General features: G+C 43.2%; 1 protein-coding gene across 4 annotated transcripts in view; it reads right to left on the minus strand.

Moving 5' to 3' along the window:
• Nucleotides 1-8,146, minus strand: part of acoxl (acyl-CoA oxidase-like) — a 406,862-nt gene extending 398,716 nt beyond the window's left edge. For all 4 annotated transcript variants that reach the window (XM_041187832.1, XM_041187834.1, XM_041187831.1 and 1 more), the window contains exon 1: nt 7,834-8,146. In XM_041187832.1, coding sequence (XP_041043766.1) covers nt 7,834-7,991 — 158 coding nt within the window. In that variant the 5' untranslated portion in view covers nt 7,992-8,146. The remainder of the gene's footprint in view (nt 1-7,833) is intronic.
• Between the last annotated feature and the right edge of the window lie 7,733 nt (nt 8,147-15,879).

The following is a 15,879-nucleotide window of genomic DNA, read 5'->3' on the forward strand; positions in this document are numbered from 1 at the left end:
AGACTCCACCATGACAGGAAATTAACAGGCAACAGCCATGCCTGACATAATTAATCAAATAGAATTAACAGCCAAAATTCACTCATGTCAGTTCCTGGAGCCTGAACCGATGTCAGTATTCGTCTTTCCTGAGGGCCATTCGCCAACCCTTCCTCTCGCCTCTGCTGCTCCCCACTTCCTTCCCCAACCATCCTACTCACTGCTTCCCTCCATGAACCTCACAGCCCCTCTCACTCCCTCCCTCTCATCACCCCTTTCCTGAGATCTCATTCATATCGAGGGTTCAGGAGAGGGAAGTGGCAAGCTGGAGGGAGGCAGCGAGCTGAAGGGTCGGGAAAGGAAGTGATGAGGGGAAGAGTTGGCGAGCACGAGAGGCAGCAATTCGGAGGATCAGGGAGGGAAGCAGCATGTCGAGAGAGGCAGCGAGTTGGGGGAGTCAAGTCGAAAGCGTTCCTAAGTTATTACGAGTTAGCAAGAGGATTTTTGGGCCAGTTCCTGGAACTGATCTGGTCATTCTGCTGCAGCTAGTTTTGCAGAATTATTGAAGGCAGATTGATCCCAAAGACATTCGACACATTAAAAACATGAGCATTCCTAGGGAGTTTTTGAAAAGTTTTGGATTCCTAACTGAGATCTCCAAATAATGATGCAAAGGTTATTGAGAGGTTATCTCACAGGACATTTTAAAACAAGCACACTTCCAAATACTACATCTCCCTAATTCACTTCTGTATACATTGAGAGAGACAGTTTACTTTAAAAATGGTGAACCGGTTTATTACTTCACAATTAATATATTTCTAACTGATTTAGATCTTTAAAAAAAAACTGCAGATGTAATCAATGCCGCTACTTCCCCAAAAACTACCTCAAGAGCCATTCTCCCTCCTGGGATTCCATTCTCTCATCACTGCAACACTCTCTTCCCCAGTTCACAGATGCAGCTTCCTCCTTGAATATTCCATTAATTTACAGGGACACAGTGTCTCTCTGATCGTCAGCCTCCAGTTCACAAGAGCCAATCTCTCTCCAAATTCAGAGGCATTTACCTCTGCCTGATTATGTTTGTTGATCTGAAGAAATGCTGAGCCATTTTCCACACTATTCATAGCAAGTAAAATACTCAATGAGCTGGGAAAAAAAGAGTTGCCCTTTCCACATTTTCGATTAATTCAAAGGGCAAGTCTCCTTAGCACTTTCTATTTTGAACTTGTCAAATTGTAACAAAAGGTTCTTGTCTTGAGCCATCGCTGCCAATTTTCTTCTGTCAAATGACAAAAATACAAGCTGCAACATAAAAACTAACACATCCCTCTCTCGTGTTTGGTGTTATAGTGGTTATGGTGCTGAGCTCAAAACCCAGAGGCCACGAGTTCAAATGCCACCAAGGTAAATTTAGAATTGAATTCAGTACATTTGGTATGTTGTGGACGAGCATGTTACTGTGTCAATGGCTGGGGGTGGTACTCTTTCTTCTTCTTCCATACCTATGAAAACTTTTTTAAAATATATAATTTTTTTTGTTTCTACTGGTGACGCGCATCCGCACATTAGCCTGATATTGGTGCACATAAAATTCATTCCATGTGTGGATGGAAAAAATTAAAGGGAACTTTGTTGGGGACTCAAGGCAATGGCTTTGATCTTTCCAATATGCAGTTGGAGAAAATTCCTGCCCATCCAATACTGGGTGTCAGACAAACAGTGTGATAAATCAGAGGCTGTAGCAGGGTCAAGTGGTGTGTTGTCAGCATACATGGGGAATCAGACACTATTTTAGAATGACACCAAGGGACAGTTTATAGGTGAGAAATAGGAAGGGGTTAAGGACAGATCCTTGCAGGACTCCAGAAACAATGGGAAGAGAAACCATTGCAGAAGAACCTCTGGCTAAATCAAGTAGATGGATAGGAATGGAACTTGGTGAGGGCAGTCGTATCCAGCTGTAAAACAGAGAAGAGACGATGGAGGATGACAGTGTGGTCCAATACGCCAAAGAATGCAGATAGGTCATGAAGGATGAGAAGGTTAGTTCACAACATAGGAAATAACCTGTGATTTTAACAAAGGGCATCTTCAGTGCTGTGGTGGGTTGGAAAGCATACTGGCGGGGTTGAAATAACGAGCTGCAGGAAAGATGGAGGTGGATCTGGGAGCTGACAACATGTTCAAGGACTTTAAAGAGGAAAGAGAAGTTGGGTATGGGACAATGGTTTAACAGAAGGGTCAAGGGTCAAGGCAGGCAGGGGTCAGCAGATTCAAAGTGGGAGGAAGACGATAGGCAAAAGTCAACAATATCAGCTAACATGCGGGCCAGAAAGGAAAGTTGGATAGTCAGCTATTTGGTGGAAATAGGGTCAAGGGAGCAGGAAGTGAGTCATATGGATAAGATGAATTCAGAAGGCACAAGGAAGATAGGAGAGAAACTAGAGAAATGGGAATGAAATGACAGAAAGATTCAAGTTCAGGACAAGAGCATGAAAACCATGAAGAAACTTGATGGTGGGTTAAGTGAAGGGAAGGAAGTGGTAAAGGCACCTGAACAGGTGGACTCAATTTTAGTAACAAAGAAGCCCATGTGCACTTGTTAAAGATGAGGGTGGGATGACAGAGGAGCTTAAAGACGACAATTAGAGTGGAGAAGAGAAGTTGGGAGTTATCTAGAATGATCTATATGCTGCTCCTTGGTGACATGTTTGGTCGAAATGAAGTTAGTTTCCTCGTGTATGCAGACAACACCTATCTCTATCTCTCCTCCATATTTTTTGACTCCTGCAATGACTGCGTGGTCAGGCTGCTTGTCTGATGAGTTGTAATTTCCTCCAACTAAACATTGGCTAGACCAAAACCATCATTCCACAAATTCCACACCATTGGCACACCATTTCTCTTCCCAGCCACTGTTTCAGGCTGAACCAGACTGTTTGCAACTTCTGCATCCTATTTGACTCCAAGGTGATTTTGCAACTCCATATCCCCTCCATCACAAAGACCATCAACTTCCACCTCTGTAACAACATGCACCTCTCCTGGCCACCGGCCTTTGTGATCTCCAGACCCAACTATTGTCAATTTTATCTTGACTTGTCTTCAAGTCCCTCCACGGTCTTTCTCCCCCCTTTTCACTGTAACCTCTTATAGTCTTAAAACTGTCACTGCAATATACCCAAACTTTGACTCCCATGTCACTGGTCTCATAACTTTATCCTTCCTTTCACTGCACCATGGAGGCCATGCCTTAAGCCATCCAGCCTCCAAGTTCTAGAAATCCCTACCTCAACCCCCACCTGCACTCCTTTAAAACCTCCACTTTGACATTTTGCTAACCAAGCCTCTGCACATCCCACTTAATATCACCCTCTTTGACTCTGCACCATCTTCATAATTACACATCTATTAAGTGCAGTTTGGCATTAAATAAGCAAAGCATGGAGCCCAAATCTCAGTTACAGTGCTATAGAGGAACTTGGCACAAGTATTTAATAGTGTCTGTGTGACTCCTATGTTCAACGCCCATATAATTTTATCTACAATGCTCCATTTAAGTTGTGGCATTCAGGGCACTATTAACATATTTTCTATCGGTGGGTGGGGCAAAAGCTGGAAAAAGGAAAGTATGTGAGTGTCATACATAACAGTCCAACGGGAAACAGCTAATCTTACACTATGCATGCAGTTGCATAAAATGCATTTTTCAGATGCAACACTGGCCACACAACAACCACAAATCAGTCGTGTTCCCCAGCTAGTCCAATCAATTCATCCAAACAGAAAATCGGTTTCAAATGGCACCTTGTCTGCATTGGGGAAATCATTGAGGATTTCAGAATATTGCTGATTCTGTCACAGGTGTTGTTACTTGTTTTAAAAACAATGTTAGTACCAACACTTTTTCTTAAACGTTTTAAACAGATACTGGCGGGGGCAATGTTGGTACATGGTGAGTAGAGAGTTGTGCTATTCCTAGTGTGTGTCAGCGAGGGTAAACTGTAGGCAGCATCCTGTGAACAACTGAAGCAACTTGACTGGCTTTGCTCCTGTTAAGGCTGGTTCAGCAACTAAAGTGCAAGCCATGGAAATTCAACTCACCACCATCTTCTCAAGGGCAACTAATGCTGGCCGAGCCGGCAACACCCACATCCCATGAATGAATGTGCATCTGTCCATGACAGTATCAGCTGAAGTGTCCACTGCACAGTCTTGTGGAGACTACCCATTGAGGCTACCCTCCATTGTGTTGTGTTGCACTTCCACCGTGCTAAATGAGATAGCTTTCAAACAGATCTAGCACTCAGGACCGGGCATCCACAAGGCCATCAGCAGCAGCAGAAATTTACTCGAACGCAATCTCTGTAACCTCATGACTTGGCACATCCCCCACTCTACCATTACCATCAAGCTAGGGAATCAACCCTGGTTCAATGAAGAGCGCAAGAGGGCATGCCAGGAGCAGCACCAGGCATACCTAAAAATGAGGTGTCAACCTGGTGAAGCTATAACACAGGACTACTTGCATGCCAAACAGCATAAGCAGCAAGTGATAGACAGAGCTAAGCAATCCTACAACCAACAGATCAGGTCTAAGCTCAGCAGTCCTGCCTCATCCAGTCGTGAATGGTGGTGGACAATTAAACAACTCACTGGAGGAGGAGGCTCCATAAATATCCCCATCCTCAATGATGGAGGAATCCAGCGCTTCCCTGCAAAAGATAAGGTTGAAGCATTTGCTACAATCTTCAGCCAGAAGGGCTGAGTGGATGATCCATCTTGGCCTCCTCCGGAGGTCCCCAGTATCACAGATGCCAGTCTTCAACCAATTCTATCCACTCCATGTGATATCAAGAAACGGCTCAAGGCACTAGATACTGAAAAGGTTATGGACCCTGACAATATTCCGGCAATAGTACTGAAGACTTGTACTCCAGAACTTGTCGCGACCCTAGCCAAGCTGTTCCAGTACAGCTACAACACTGGCATCTGCCCGGCTATCTGGAAAATTGCCCAGGTATCTCCTGTACACAAAAAGCAGGACAAATCCAACCTGGCCAATTACCGCCCCATCAATCTACTCTCCATCAGCAGTAAAGTAATGGAAGGGGTTATCAACAGTGCTATCAAGCGCCGCTTGCTTAGCAATAACCTGCTCATTGACACCCAGTTTGGGTTCCGCCAGGGCCACTCAGCTCCTGACCTCATTACAGTCTTGGTTCAAACATGAATAAAAGAACTGAACTCCCGAGATGAGGTGAGCGCAACCGCCCTTGACACCAAGGCCGCATTTGACAGAGTGTCGCATCAAGGAGACCTAGCAAAACTGGAGTCAATAGGAATCGGAGGGAAAACTCTCTTCTGGTTGGAGGCATATCAGACACAAAGGAAGGTGGTTGTGGTTGTTGGTGGTGAGTCATTTCAGCTCCAGGACATCACCGTGGGAGTTCCTCAACATAGTGTCCTGGATCCAACCATCTTCAGCTGCTTCAATGACCTTCCTTCCATCATAAGGTCAGAAGTAGGGATGTTCATTGATGACTGCACCATGTTCAACACCATTCACGGCTCCTCAGATGCTGAACCAGTCCAATTCAAATGCAGGAAGACCTGGACAATATCCAGGCTTAGGCTGAGAAGTGGCAAGTAACATTCACGCCATACAAGTGTCAGGCAATGACCATCTCCAACAAGAGAGAATCCAATCATCACCCCTTGATGTTTAATGGAATTATCATTACTGAAACCCCCACTATCAACATCCTGGGGGTTGCCAGTGACCAGAAACTGAACTGGACTAGCCATATAAATATTGTGGCTACAAGAGCAGGTCAGAGGCTAGGAATCATGTGACGAGTAACCTACCTCCTGACTCCCCAAAGCCTGTCCACCATCTACACGGCACAAGTCAGGAGTGTGATGGAATACTCCCCACTTGCTTGGACGGGTGTAGCTTCCACAACACTCAAGAAGCTTGACACTGTCCAGGACAAAGTGGCCCACTTGACTGGCATCACACCCACAAACATTCACCACCTTCACCACCGATGCACAGTAGCAGCAGTGTATACCATCTACAAGAGTACTGTAGGAATTCACCAAGGTCTTCAACAGCACCTTCCAAACCCACGACCACTATCATCTAGAAGGACAAGGGCAACAGATAGGTAAGACCACCATCACCTGGAAGTTCCCCTCCAAGTCACACACCATCCTGATTTGAAAATATATCACCGTTCCTTCACTGTCACTGGGTCAATATCCCGGAACTCCCTTTCTAACAGCACTGTGGGTGTACCTACACCACATGGACTGCAGCAGTTCCAGAATGCAGCTCACCACCACCTTCTCAAGGGCAATTAGGGATGGGCAATAAATGCTGGCCCAGCCAGCAAAGCCCACATCCCATGAATTAATTAAAAAAGAGATCAGGGCAGATTTGATGCCTAATTCCATATAGCTGCCATTATTCCATATTCTTCAACAGCATTGGAAAATGAAAACCTATCAATTTTGGGTTTAAAATGAATAATGATCAAGCATGCAAACTTCCATGAAGCTTTGCCTTTAGAAGTGTTTCCTATTTTCACTTCTGAATGATCTGGCTGTAATGTTTAGGCATTACCAAATGCAAACCAACGTGTGAGCACAAGGGCGCAAGATGAATGAATGGGACTTGGTGCAAGTTAGGATACCAGTAACAACCTAGAACAAGTTTGCCATCTACTTCACCAGATTACCACTCAGGCACAAAAATCAATCCTGATGTACCCAGTTTCATGTCTGATATTCTAAATAGGCTTGGATTTACATAAGATCTGATCATATCAGGGAAACATCTCAATGACCTTCAAACATAACAAATATTTTTATTTGATACAGATAGGCTCCAGTTGCTCCAGAGTTCCTGATATAAATGTCTACAGTTCTCACAGTGTTTCTTCTGTTGCAGAAGATGAGGCTCATTTGCAAACCCACAAGATAACAATCTGGAATGTATTAACCGTATCAGTACCCAGGACATCAATGCTAACACAGTAGTTAAGCTGTCAACACTAACTTCAAGATCTTCCCAGAAACTATTTGACAAGTGTTCAACCTTGTAAGGCACAGTTTGTGAGGTGGCCAAAGGACAATTTTTCATTGTGACAATAATTGCATAAAAATAAAAAATCAGATCTGGTAGGTCAGCACAAATATTAGACACAAACACACAATATATACACACACACACCACCAGGCAAAATTGTGCAACAGCTTCTGGGTGCATCTCGAATTTAACATCAAGACATGTGGAGAGATCCAAGCAACCACTATATTAATAGCATTGTTTCAGCCTACCAGTACTGCAAGAGGTAGCAAGTGGTCGGCATCTGGTGAGCAAATGGAAAGCGCACTACGGCCCATCTGCAACCTCAGAGATTTCTTTGGGATCATGAGACACAATATATAATATCGAGTAATTTACCGTTACCGAGTCCACAGCTTCACGAGGCCTTCCACTTTAATTGAAGAAGTGTTCGTATTGACTTCTTTTGGAATTTTTTTTTTTTAAAAAATGAATAGGACAAACTTGCTCCAATATTAAGCATAATTAAAAATGACCCAGAACAGGACTGTGATTCAAGCAACTGCAGCTGATTTGAAGCAGAAATAAAATTTCAGAAAAGTCGTGTTGGGGGGGGTGGGGTGGGGGGGTGGTGTGGGGGTGGAAGAGAGGTGGTCTAACGTCATGTGACGGTTCTCAGAAATACTCCACTCAAAAAAAGATTTTACAACAAACTGTAACCCGGAAAAAGGAAGGATTCCGTCAGCTGACGCGGCCCGTCTTCTCTGCTGGTTTACCTGTGCTGTGAGAACAGCTGGCTCTGGGCTGTCTGCTGGCGGAGCTCGTTCTTCAGCTGCCAGTGCTGCCCGTCCAGGTACCTGGCCAGCGAAGTGTCCCTGATGCCGAACCTCCCCTGCATTGAATCCACCTCGTCGTCCAGCTGCTCCTTCCGCATTATTTCTCACTGTGGTATTGGTCCTCCTCCAGCGCGCCCCCTCTTCCCGGGTCGGGCAGCTTTGTCCCGGGCCACAATGTATCTTTTTTTTTGTTTTCCGCCCCGGTTACTTTTCGCTCACACGGCACAAGGCTGGGCGGCTCGCGCTGCTTGGGACCGCGTCAGCGCGCGACGTGTGGGCGGGGCGGGGCGGCGCGGCCAGACCCGACCCGACCCAACCCATCCTGTCCTGTCCTGTCCCGGGTGGGCCGGTACGTGGCAGCTACAGGTCAAACACCAGCCACCACAGAGCAGAGTTATATTTGCCCTCACGCAATAAAAATAATTTTTAAAGCACTACAATTTCCTTTATCCTTACTTTAAAAAAGGATAGTAGAATACCTGAGGTTTTTTTTATTGCAATGGTGACCATGAAACTATCATCCATTATGGTAAAAACCCATCTGGTTCACTCAGTGCCCTTTTACGGAAGGAAATCTGCCATCTTTACGACTGGCCTGGCCTTCCTGTGACTCCAGATCCACAGCAATGTGGTTGACTCTTAACTGCTCTCTGGAATGGTCCAGCAAGCCATTCAGTTCAAGGGCAGTTGGGGGTGGGCAACAAATGCTGGCCTTGCCACTGACGCCCACATCCCACAAAAGGATAAAGAGAAAAAATTGAAAGTCTGAAATAAAACTCAAAAACCGCTGGGAACACTCAAAACAAAAGCTAAGTTAAGGTTATTCAGAGCTCCACCATCAAAAGCTATTGGCAACAAGCAGATATCTTCTCTTGAATTTAATGTTTTTCTTCTGATCCTATTAATATAAATGTTCAGCTAATACTTTTCAGGATGGATACAAGCCCAAAATAGCAATTATTTCTTCCACAGGTGGTAACTGACCTGCTGAACATGTCCAGATTTTAATTCAGATTTCTAGTACAGACTTTGACTTTTATTGGACCATTTAAAAATCTCTAACTATTGCACTAAACATGTATTTTTCTTTTAAATTGGCCCAAGCAGCAACAATTTTTAGCACCTTTTGTGAAGGAAAACCTCCCAGCATGTTTAACAGAAGCACAATCAGTGAAAAATGGATGCTGAAATAGAGGGTAAATATTCTGAGACGTGACCAAAATCTTAATTGAAGAGAAGTGATTTAAGGCATTAAAGGAAGAGGAGGGTTGCCAACCCTCCAGCATTGTCATAGCATCTTCAAGAATTAAGGATCAACCAACAGGGACCCTACTACAAGCAACAAAAGAGAAATATAATGGGCATATTAAAAATCATAGGTGATACTTTCACTTTCTTTGAACACTTCATGTATTAGTTATGGAAGTATTGGAACTAAATTTCAAAATGCTACTTGATTGGATGATGCTTGACTGTTAATCAGGTAATTAAGAATCTGCCACTCCTCAGTCATTGTAAGAAAAGTGCATTGTCAATATGTTCATGCAACAATGGCAGGGATGTGAGACAAGGAGGCCAGAGGTCATGTTATGAAATCGCCAGGGCAATGTCCAACCAGAGTTGGTAACCCTAAGGAGGAAAGAGATGCAAAGAGACAGAAGAATTTAGATAAGTATTTACAGAACATGGGGCCTATAGAAATTAAGGCACGATCAACCAAGAGTGTTGGGACAAAGGGAGTAGGAAATGCACAAAAGGCCAGGGGCATGCTAGAGGAAGTTACAGACCATGGGGAAGGAAGGCCAATGAAGGGATTTAAACAGGTAGCTGAGAATTATTTTGTAAATTTGAAGCTTTGGTGAACCCAGCGTCAACACAGGTCAGCAGTGACAGGGTTTATGGGGAAATTTATATAACGGTTATATTGCGCCTTTCATGACTGCAGGACGTCAAGCCCTTAGAACCAATGAAGTACTTTTGAAGTGTAGACACTGTTGCAGTGCAAGAAACGTAGCAACTAATTTGCACTAGTAAACTCTCAAAAACAGCAATTTGATGACCAGACAATCTGTTTTTGTGATAAAAGCAAAATAATGCAGATGCTGGAAATCTAGAACAAAAACAAAAATACTTGGAAAAACTCAGCATGTCTGGCAGCATCTGCGCAGAGGAACACAGTTAACATTTTGACTCCGAATTGACCAGGACACCATAGATAATTCCCCTGCTCTTCTTGGAAATATTGCCATGGGATATTTCACATTCGCCTGAGAAGGCATGTAACTCCAACTTAGTAACAATTAGAGTCATGATAGGCAGCAGAATTTTCAATGGGCTAAAGTTTAGAGAGAGGGAAAAATAGGAGGCCAGCCAGAAAAACAGTGGAATAGTCTTGAGGTGGTAAAGGCAAGTTTGAGGCTTTCAACAGTAGATGGAGTGAGGTGATGTTAAGGCTGTCAGTGTAATCAAGCTGAAAGTTGGCCGCCATTTTTTTAACTTTATTCGTTCATTGGATGGGACTGTCACTGATAAGGCCAGAATTTACGCCCATTCCTAATTGCCATGGAGAAGGTGGTGGTGAGATTGCTTCTTGAACCGCTGCAGCCCATGTGGTGTAAGTACACCCACAGTGCTTTTTGGGAGGGAGTTCCAGGATTTTGACCCAGCAACAGTGAAGGAACAGCAATATGATTCCAAGTCAGGATGATGTGTGACTTGGAGGGGAACTTGCAGGTGATCCCCATGCTTTGCTGCCCAGGTCTTTCTAGGTGACAAGTTGATGCAGTGCATCTTGTATATGGTACACAGTGCTGCTACTGTGTGCCAATGGTGGAGAGAGTGAGTGTTTATGTAGCGGATGAGGTGCCAATCAAGCGGGCTGCTTTGTCCTGAATGATGTCGAGTTTCTTGACTGTTGTTGGAGCTGCACTCATCTAGGCAGGTGGAGAGTAATCCACCCTACTCCTGACTTGTGCCTTGTAGATGGTGGACAAGTGTTGGGGAGTCAGGAGGTGAGTTATCTGTTGTAGTTTACAAGCCTCTGACCTTCTGTTGTAGCCAGAGTATCTATATAGCTGGTCCAGTTAAGTTTTTAGTCAATGGTAAGCCCCCAGAATGTTCATGGTGGAGGATCTGACAATGGTAATGCCATGGACTAGGATGGGGAGGTGGTTAAATTCTCTTACTGGAGATGGTCATTGCCTTGCCAATGTTACCTGCTGCTTATCAGCCTAAGTCTTAACGCTATCCAGGCTTTGCTGTCTGCAAGCATGGACAATTTCATTGTCTGCGGAATTGCAATTGGAACTGAACTTTGTGCAATAATCAGTGAACACCCCCACTTCTGACCTTATGACGGATGCAAGATCATTGATGAAGATGATTGGGAATTCCTGTAGCAATATGCTGGGACTGAGAGTTTGCAACAATCACAACCTTTGTGCTAGGTAAGACTCCAGCCATTGGAGTGGTGTCTCTCCGATTCCTATTGGCTTCAGTTTTACGAGAGCTCTCTGATGTGACACTTGGTCAAATGCTATCTAGATGTGGAGAGTAGTCACTCTCACTTCAACTCTAGAATGTAGCTCTTCTGCCCATATTTGGACCAGGGCATTAATGAGGTGTGGAGCTGAGTGGACCTGGTAGAACCCAAACTGAACATTGGTAAACAAGTTCTTGGTGAGGATGTACTGCTTAATAACACTGTGGACAATACTTTTCATCACTTTGCTAACAATTGAGAGTTGACTGATGGAGCAGTAATTTGCCGGATTAGATTTGTCCTGCTTTTCCTGAATAGGACATACCTGGACAATTATCCATTTTACCGGGAACACCGTAGTTGAGGTGCAGCTAGTTCTGGAACACAAGTCTTCACCACTAGAACTGGAATGTTGTCAGGGCCTTTAATCTTTGCTATGTTGCATACTCTCAGCTATTTCGCAATATCACATGGAGTGAATCAAATTCTCAGAGATTGCACTGCCTGAGAGGGTGGTGGAGGCGGGTTGCCTCACATCCTTTAAAAGGTACCTGGAAGAGCACTTGGCACGTCATAACATTCAAGGCTATGGGCCAAGTGCTGGTAAAAGGGATTAGGTAGGTAGGTCAGATGTTTTTCACGTGTTGGTGCAGACTTGATGGGCTGAAGGGCCTCTTCTGCACTGTGATATTCTGTGATTCTGTGATATCTGTGATGTGGGGAACCTCAGGAAGAGGCCAAGATGGATTATCCACTCTGCACCTCAGGCTGAAGATATTGTTAATGCTTCAGCCTTTTAATTTTCACCCATGTGCTGGGCTCTGTCATGATTGAGGACATGAATGTTTATGGAGCCTTCTTCTCCAGTTAGTTATTTAATTGTCCACCATCATTCAAGACTGGATGTGGCAGGACTGCAGAGCTTTGCGTAGTCTCTGGTATGCTGCTTCTGCTGTTTAGTATGCATGCAGTTCTGACTACACTACTATTATACTCTTTGTTTTGTGATCTATAAACTTTAGAAAATTAAGAGAGAGGCAGAGGGTTGAGAGACTGAACGTTTAATATTTCAATTTTCAAGAAAAATCTTAAAACCAATAAGTACCCCTGTGTTTTGTTGAGAATTAGAAAAGGTCAATATTAATTTGTTAAATCTGTGAAACAGGGATTTTAATATTCAACACATAAGACATACAAATACAGAGAAAGGTAGACAATTAGTTCTTTCCTCGTCCTAATTTGATTTATTTTAGAAAATCAAATTGAACTTTCAAAGTAAACAAACCACTGAGGAAAATAGATAGGAAGGGGGATAAAAAATACGGCAATTCATTGAGAGACCATAAAATAAGACCATAAGACGTAGGAGCAGAAGTAGGTCATTTGGTCCATCAAGTCTGCTCCGCCATTCAATGAGATCATGGCTGATCTGATAATCCTCAACTCCACTTTCCTGCCTTGTCCGCATAACTCTTGATTCCCTTACTGATTATAATTCTGTCTATCTCAGCCTTGACTATACTTCACAACCCAGCTTCTGTTGTAAAGAATTCCACAGATTTACTACACTCTGAGAGAAGAAATTCCTCCTCATCTCTGTCTTAAATGGGCAACCCCTTACTCTGAGATTAGGTCCTCTGGTCCTAGACTCTCCCACAAGGAGAAACAACCTCTCAGCATCTACCCTCTCAAGCCCCCTAAGAAACTTATATGTTTCAAAAAGGTCACCTCTCATACTTCTAAACTCCAATGAATACAGGCCCAACCTATTCAACCTCTCCTCATAAGAAAACCCTTCCATACCCAGGATAAACCTAGTGATCCTTCTTTGAACTGCCTCCAATGCTAGTATATCTTTCCTTAAAGGGATCAAAACTGTTCACAGTATTCTAGGTGTAGTCTAACTAGTGCCTTGTATAGTTTTAGCAGGATGGGCTCATCTTATTAACTAGTCTTATGTGCAGTATCTTATCGAACGTGTTTTGGAAATCCAAATATATTACACCTATCGATTTCCTTTTATCTATCCTTCTTGTTACCTCCTCAAAGAATTCTAATAAATTTGTCAGGCATGATTTCCCCTTCACAAAGCTATGCTGACTGCTTGATTCTATTATGTATTTCTAAATGCTCTGCTATCACATTCTTTATAAATGACCCTAACATTTTCCCAATGACAGGTGTTAAGCTAACTGGCCTATAGTTACCTGTTTTTTGTGAATAAGGATGGTAGATTGGCAGTTTTCCAATCCTCTGGGACTTTCCCAGAATCTAAGGTTTCTTGGAAGATTACTAGCAGTGTGTCCACTGTCTCTGTAGCTACTTCCCTTAATATCTTAGGATGCAACCCATCAGGTCCAGGGGACCTATCGGCCTTTCGCACCATTAGTTTCCCTAGTACTTTTTCTCTAGTGATAGTTGTTGTATTTATTTCCTCCCCCCCATTTTGCCCCTTGATTACTTAGTATTTTTGGAACACTATCAGTGTCTTCTACTGTGAAGACTGATGCAAAGTATTTATTCAACTCCTCTGTCATTTCCTGGTTCCCTGTTATTATTTCCCCAGCCTCATTCTCTAAGGGCCCTATATTCACTTTGGCCTCTCTCTTCCCTTTATATATTTAAAGAAGATCTTACTGTCCATTTTGATATTACTTTCTAGTTTATCCTCAAAGTTTATTTTTTCCCTCTTTATTTTTTTTTTGGTCATCTTTTGTCAGATTTTAAAACTTTCTCAATCCTCTGGCTTATCACTAATCTTTTCCACATTATATGTTTATCTTTCAATTTGATACCATCCTTAACTTCCTTGGTTAACCATGGTTCGTTTATCCCCTTCCTAGAATCCTTCTTCCTCACTGGGATATATCTTTGTTGGTGAGTCATAAACTATTTTCTTAAACATCCGCCATTATTCATTAACTGTCTTTTCTGCTAAACTCCTTTCCCTGTACATTCCAGCCAACTCTGCCATTGTTCCTTTGGAATTACCCTTATTTAAGTTTAGAACAGTTGTTTCCAACCAAATTGATCACTCTCAAACTGAATACTAAATTCTACCATGTTATGGTTACTATTTCCTGCGGGATCTTTTACTCTGAGATCATTTATTAAACCTGCCTCATTACACATTACCAGATCCAAAATAGCCTGATTCCTGGTTGGATCCAGAGTAAGGAGATTGCTGGAATTTCGGGTAAAGACTATGATCTTTTATTGTACTGCTGTAAGCCCCTATAGAAACTCAGCAAAAGAGAGTGTACATAAACATAAAGGAGAGCAGGACTGTTCTGATGACCAGAGAACCACTTTAGATCCTAATGTATTCTGTTCAATTCACTTTAAGAACTTCTAATTATTCTGCACCTGACTTGCTGCAGTGAAATTGAGACCTTTGGAGCTTGCATCCATTGTAATCCTTTCATAATTTTAAAAGCCATAATTTACAGTTCATTTTATCACCCAATTCTGCATTACCTTATGCCAAATCAAACAATGACCTGCCAAAATTACTATTATCTATCACCTTGTTCTGCATTTGCATGTAGTAATTAATTCCCCACATCACCAGGTACCGGAGGAATAAGCTGAGCTGAGCAGAGAAACTGTTTTCACTGACACGTTAGGTCAGAAACCAGAGGACACAGACTTAAGATAATTTCAGAAGAACTGGAGATAAGGAATTTTTTTTTTTTACAAAGCAAGTTGTTACGATCTGAACGCACTGCCTGATGGGGTGGTGGAAGTTGATTCAATAATAACCTTTAAAAGGGAATTGGATAAATACTTGAAAAGGGAAAAAAAATGCAGGGCTATGGGAAAACAGCAGGGAGTAGTCTAATTGGATAGCTCTTGCAAAGAGCTGGCTCAGGCATGATGGACTGAATGGGCTTCTGTGCTGTCAGATTCTCTGTTTTTGCATTTTGGGGTAATGAGTAAGAGTAGAGACAATAGATGGAGAGTTCCAGCTGAGCAGGGAGTGGTGAAAATGAAGAAGGTAAGTAAATGATTCAAAGAGGAAGAGGTAGCTATGTAAATATGTCCTATCGTAGTTACACCTTCCAGCTACAGCGCCATCAATGCTAGGTGAGTGTAATTGCAGAATGATGAATTTATATAGGGCCTGAATTTTCAGGTCAGCAGGTGGGCGCAATCGGCAGGCCCGGGATCGGCCGGGAAACAGACCGCCGACCGTAATTGGCCCCTGACCATGATCTCACACTGGCTGGCCAATTAGTGGCCAGCCAGCGTGGAACGTGCGCTGAAAAGCTCAGCACTGCTGGGGTGGGAGCCGGAAGAGGGCGAGCAATGACGTCAATGTGGGCACGGGCTACCGCTGATTGAAAGCTCCCTGAAGGCAGAGAGCTGCGTCAGGGAGCTGGAGACCTGAAACAGCAAAAATAAAGGTTTCAAAGACTGAAAAAAAGTGTCCATGCCTCATAATCAGTCACCTGAAAATTTAGCGAATGAAAATGCTGTCCACAGAAATTTACTTCTATTTCATT

This window comes from Carcharodon carcharias, chromosome 5, assembly GCF_017639515.1.
Source record: "Carcharodon carcharias isolate sCarCar2 chromosome 5, sCarCar2.pri, whole genome shotgun sequence".
Taxonomy (NCBI): domain Eukaryota; kingdom Metazoa; phylum Chordata; class Chondrichthyes; order Lamniformes; family Lamnidae; genus Carcharodon; species Carcharodon carcharias.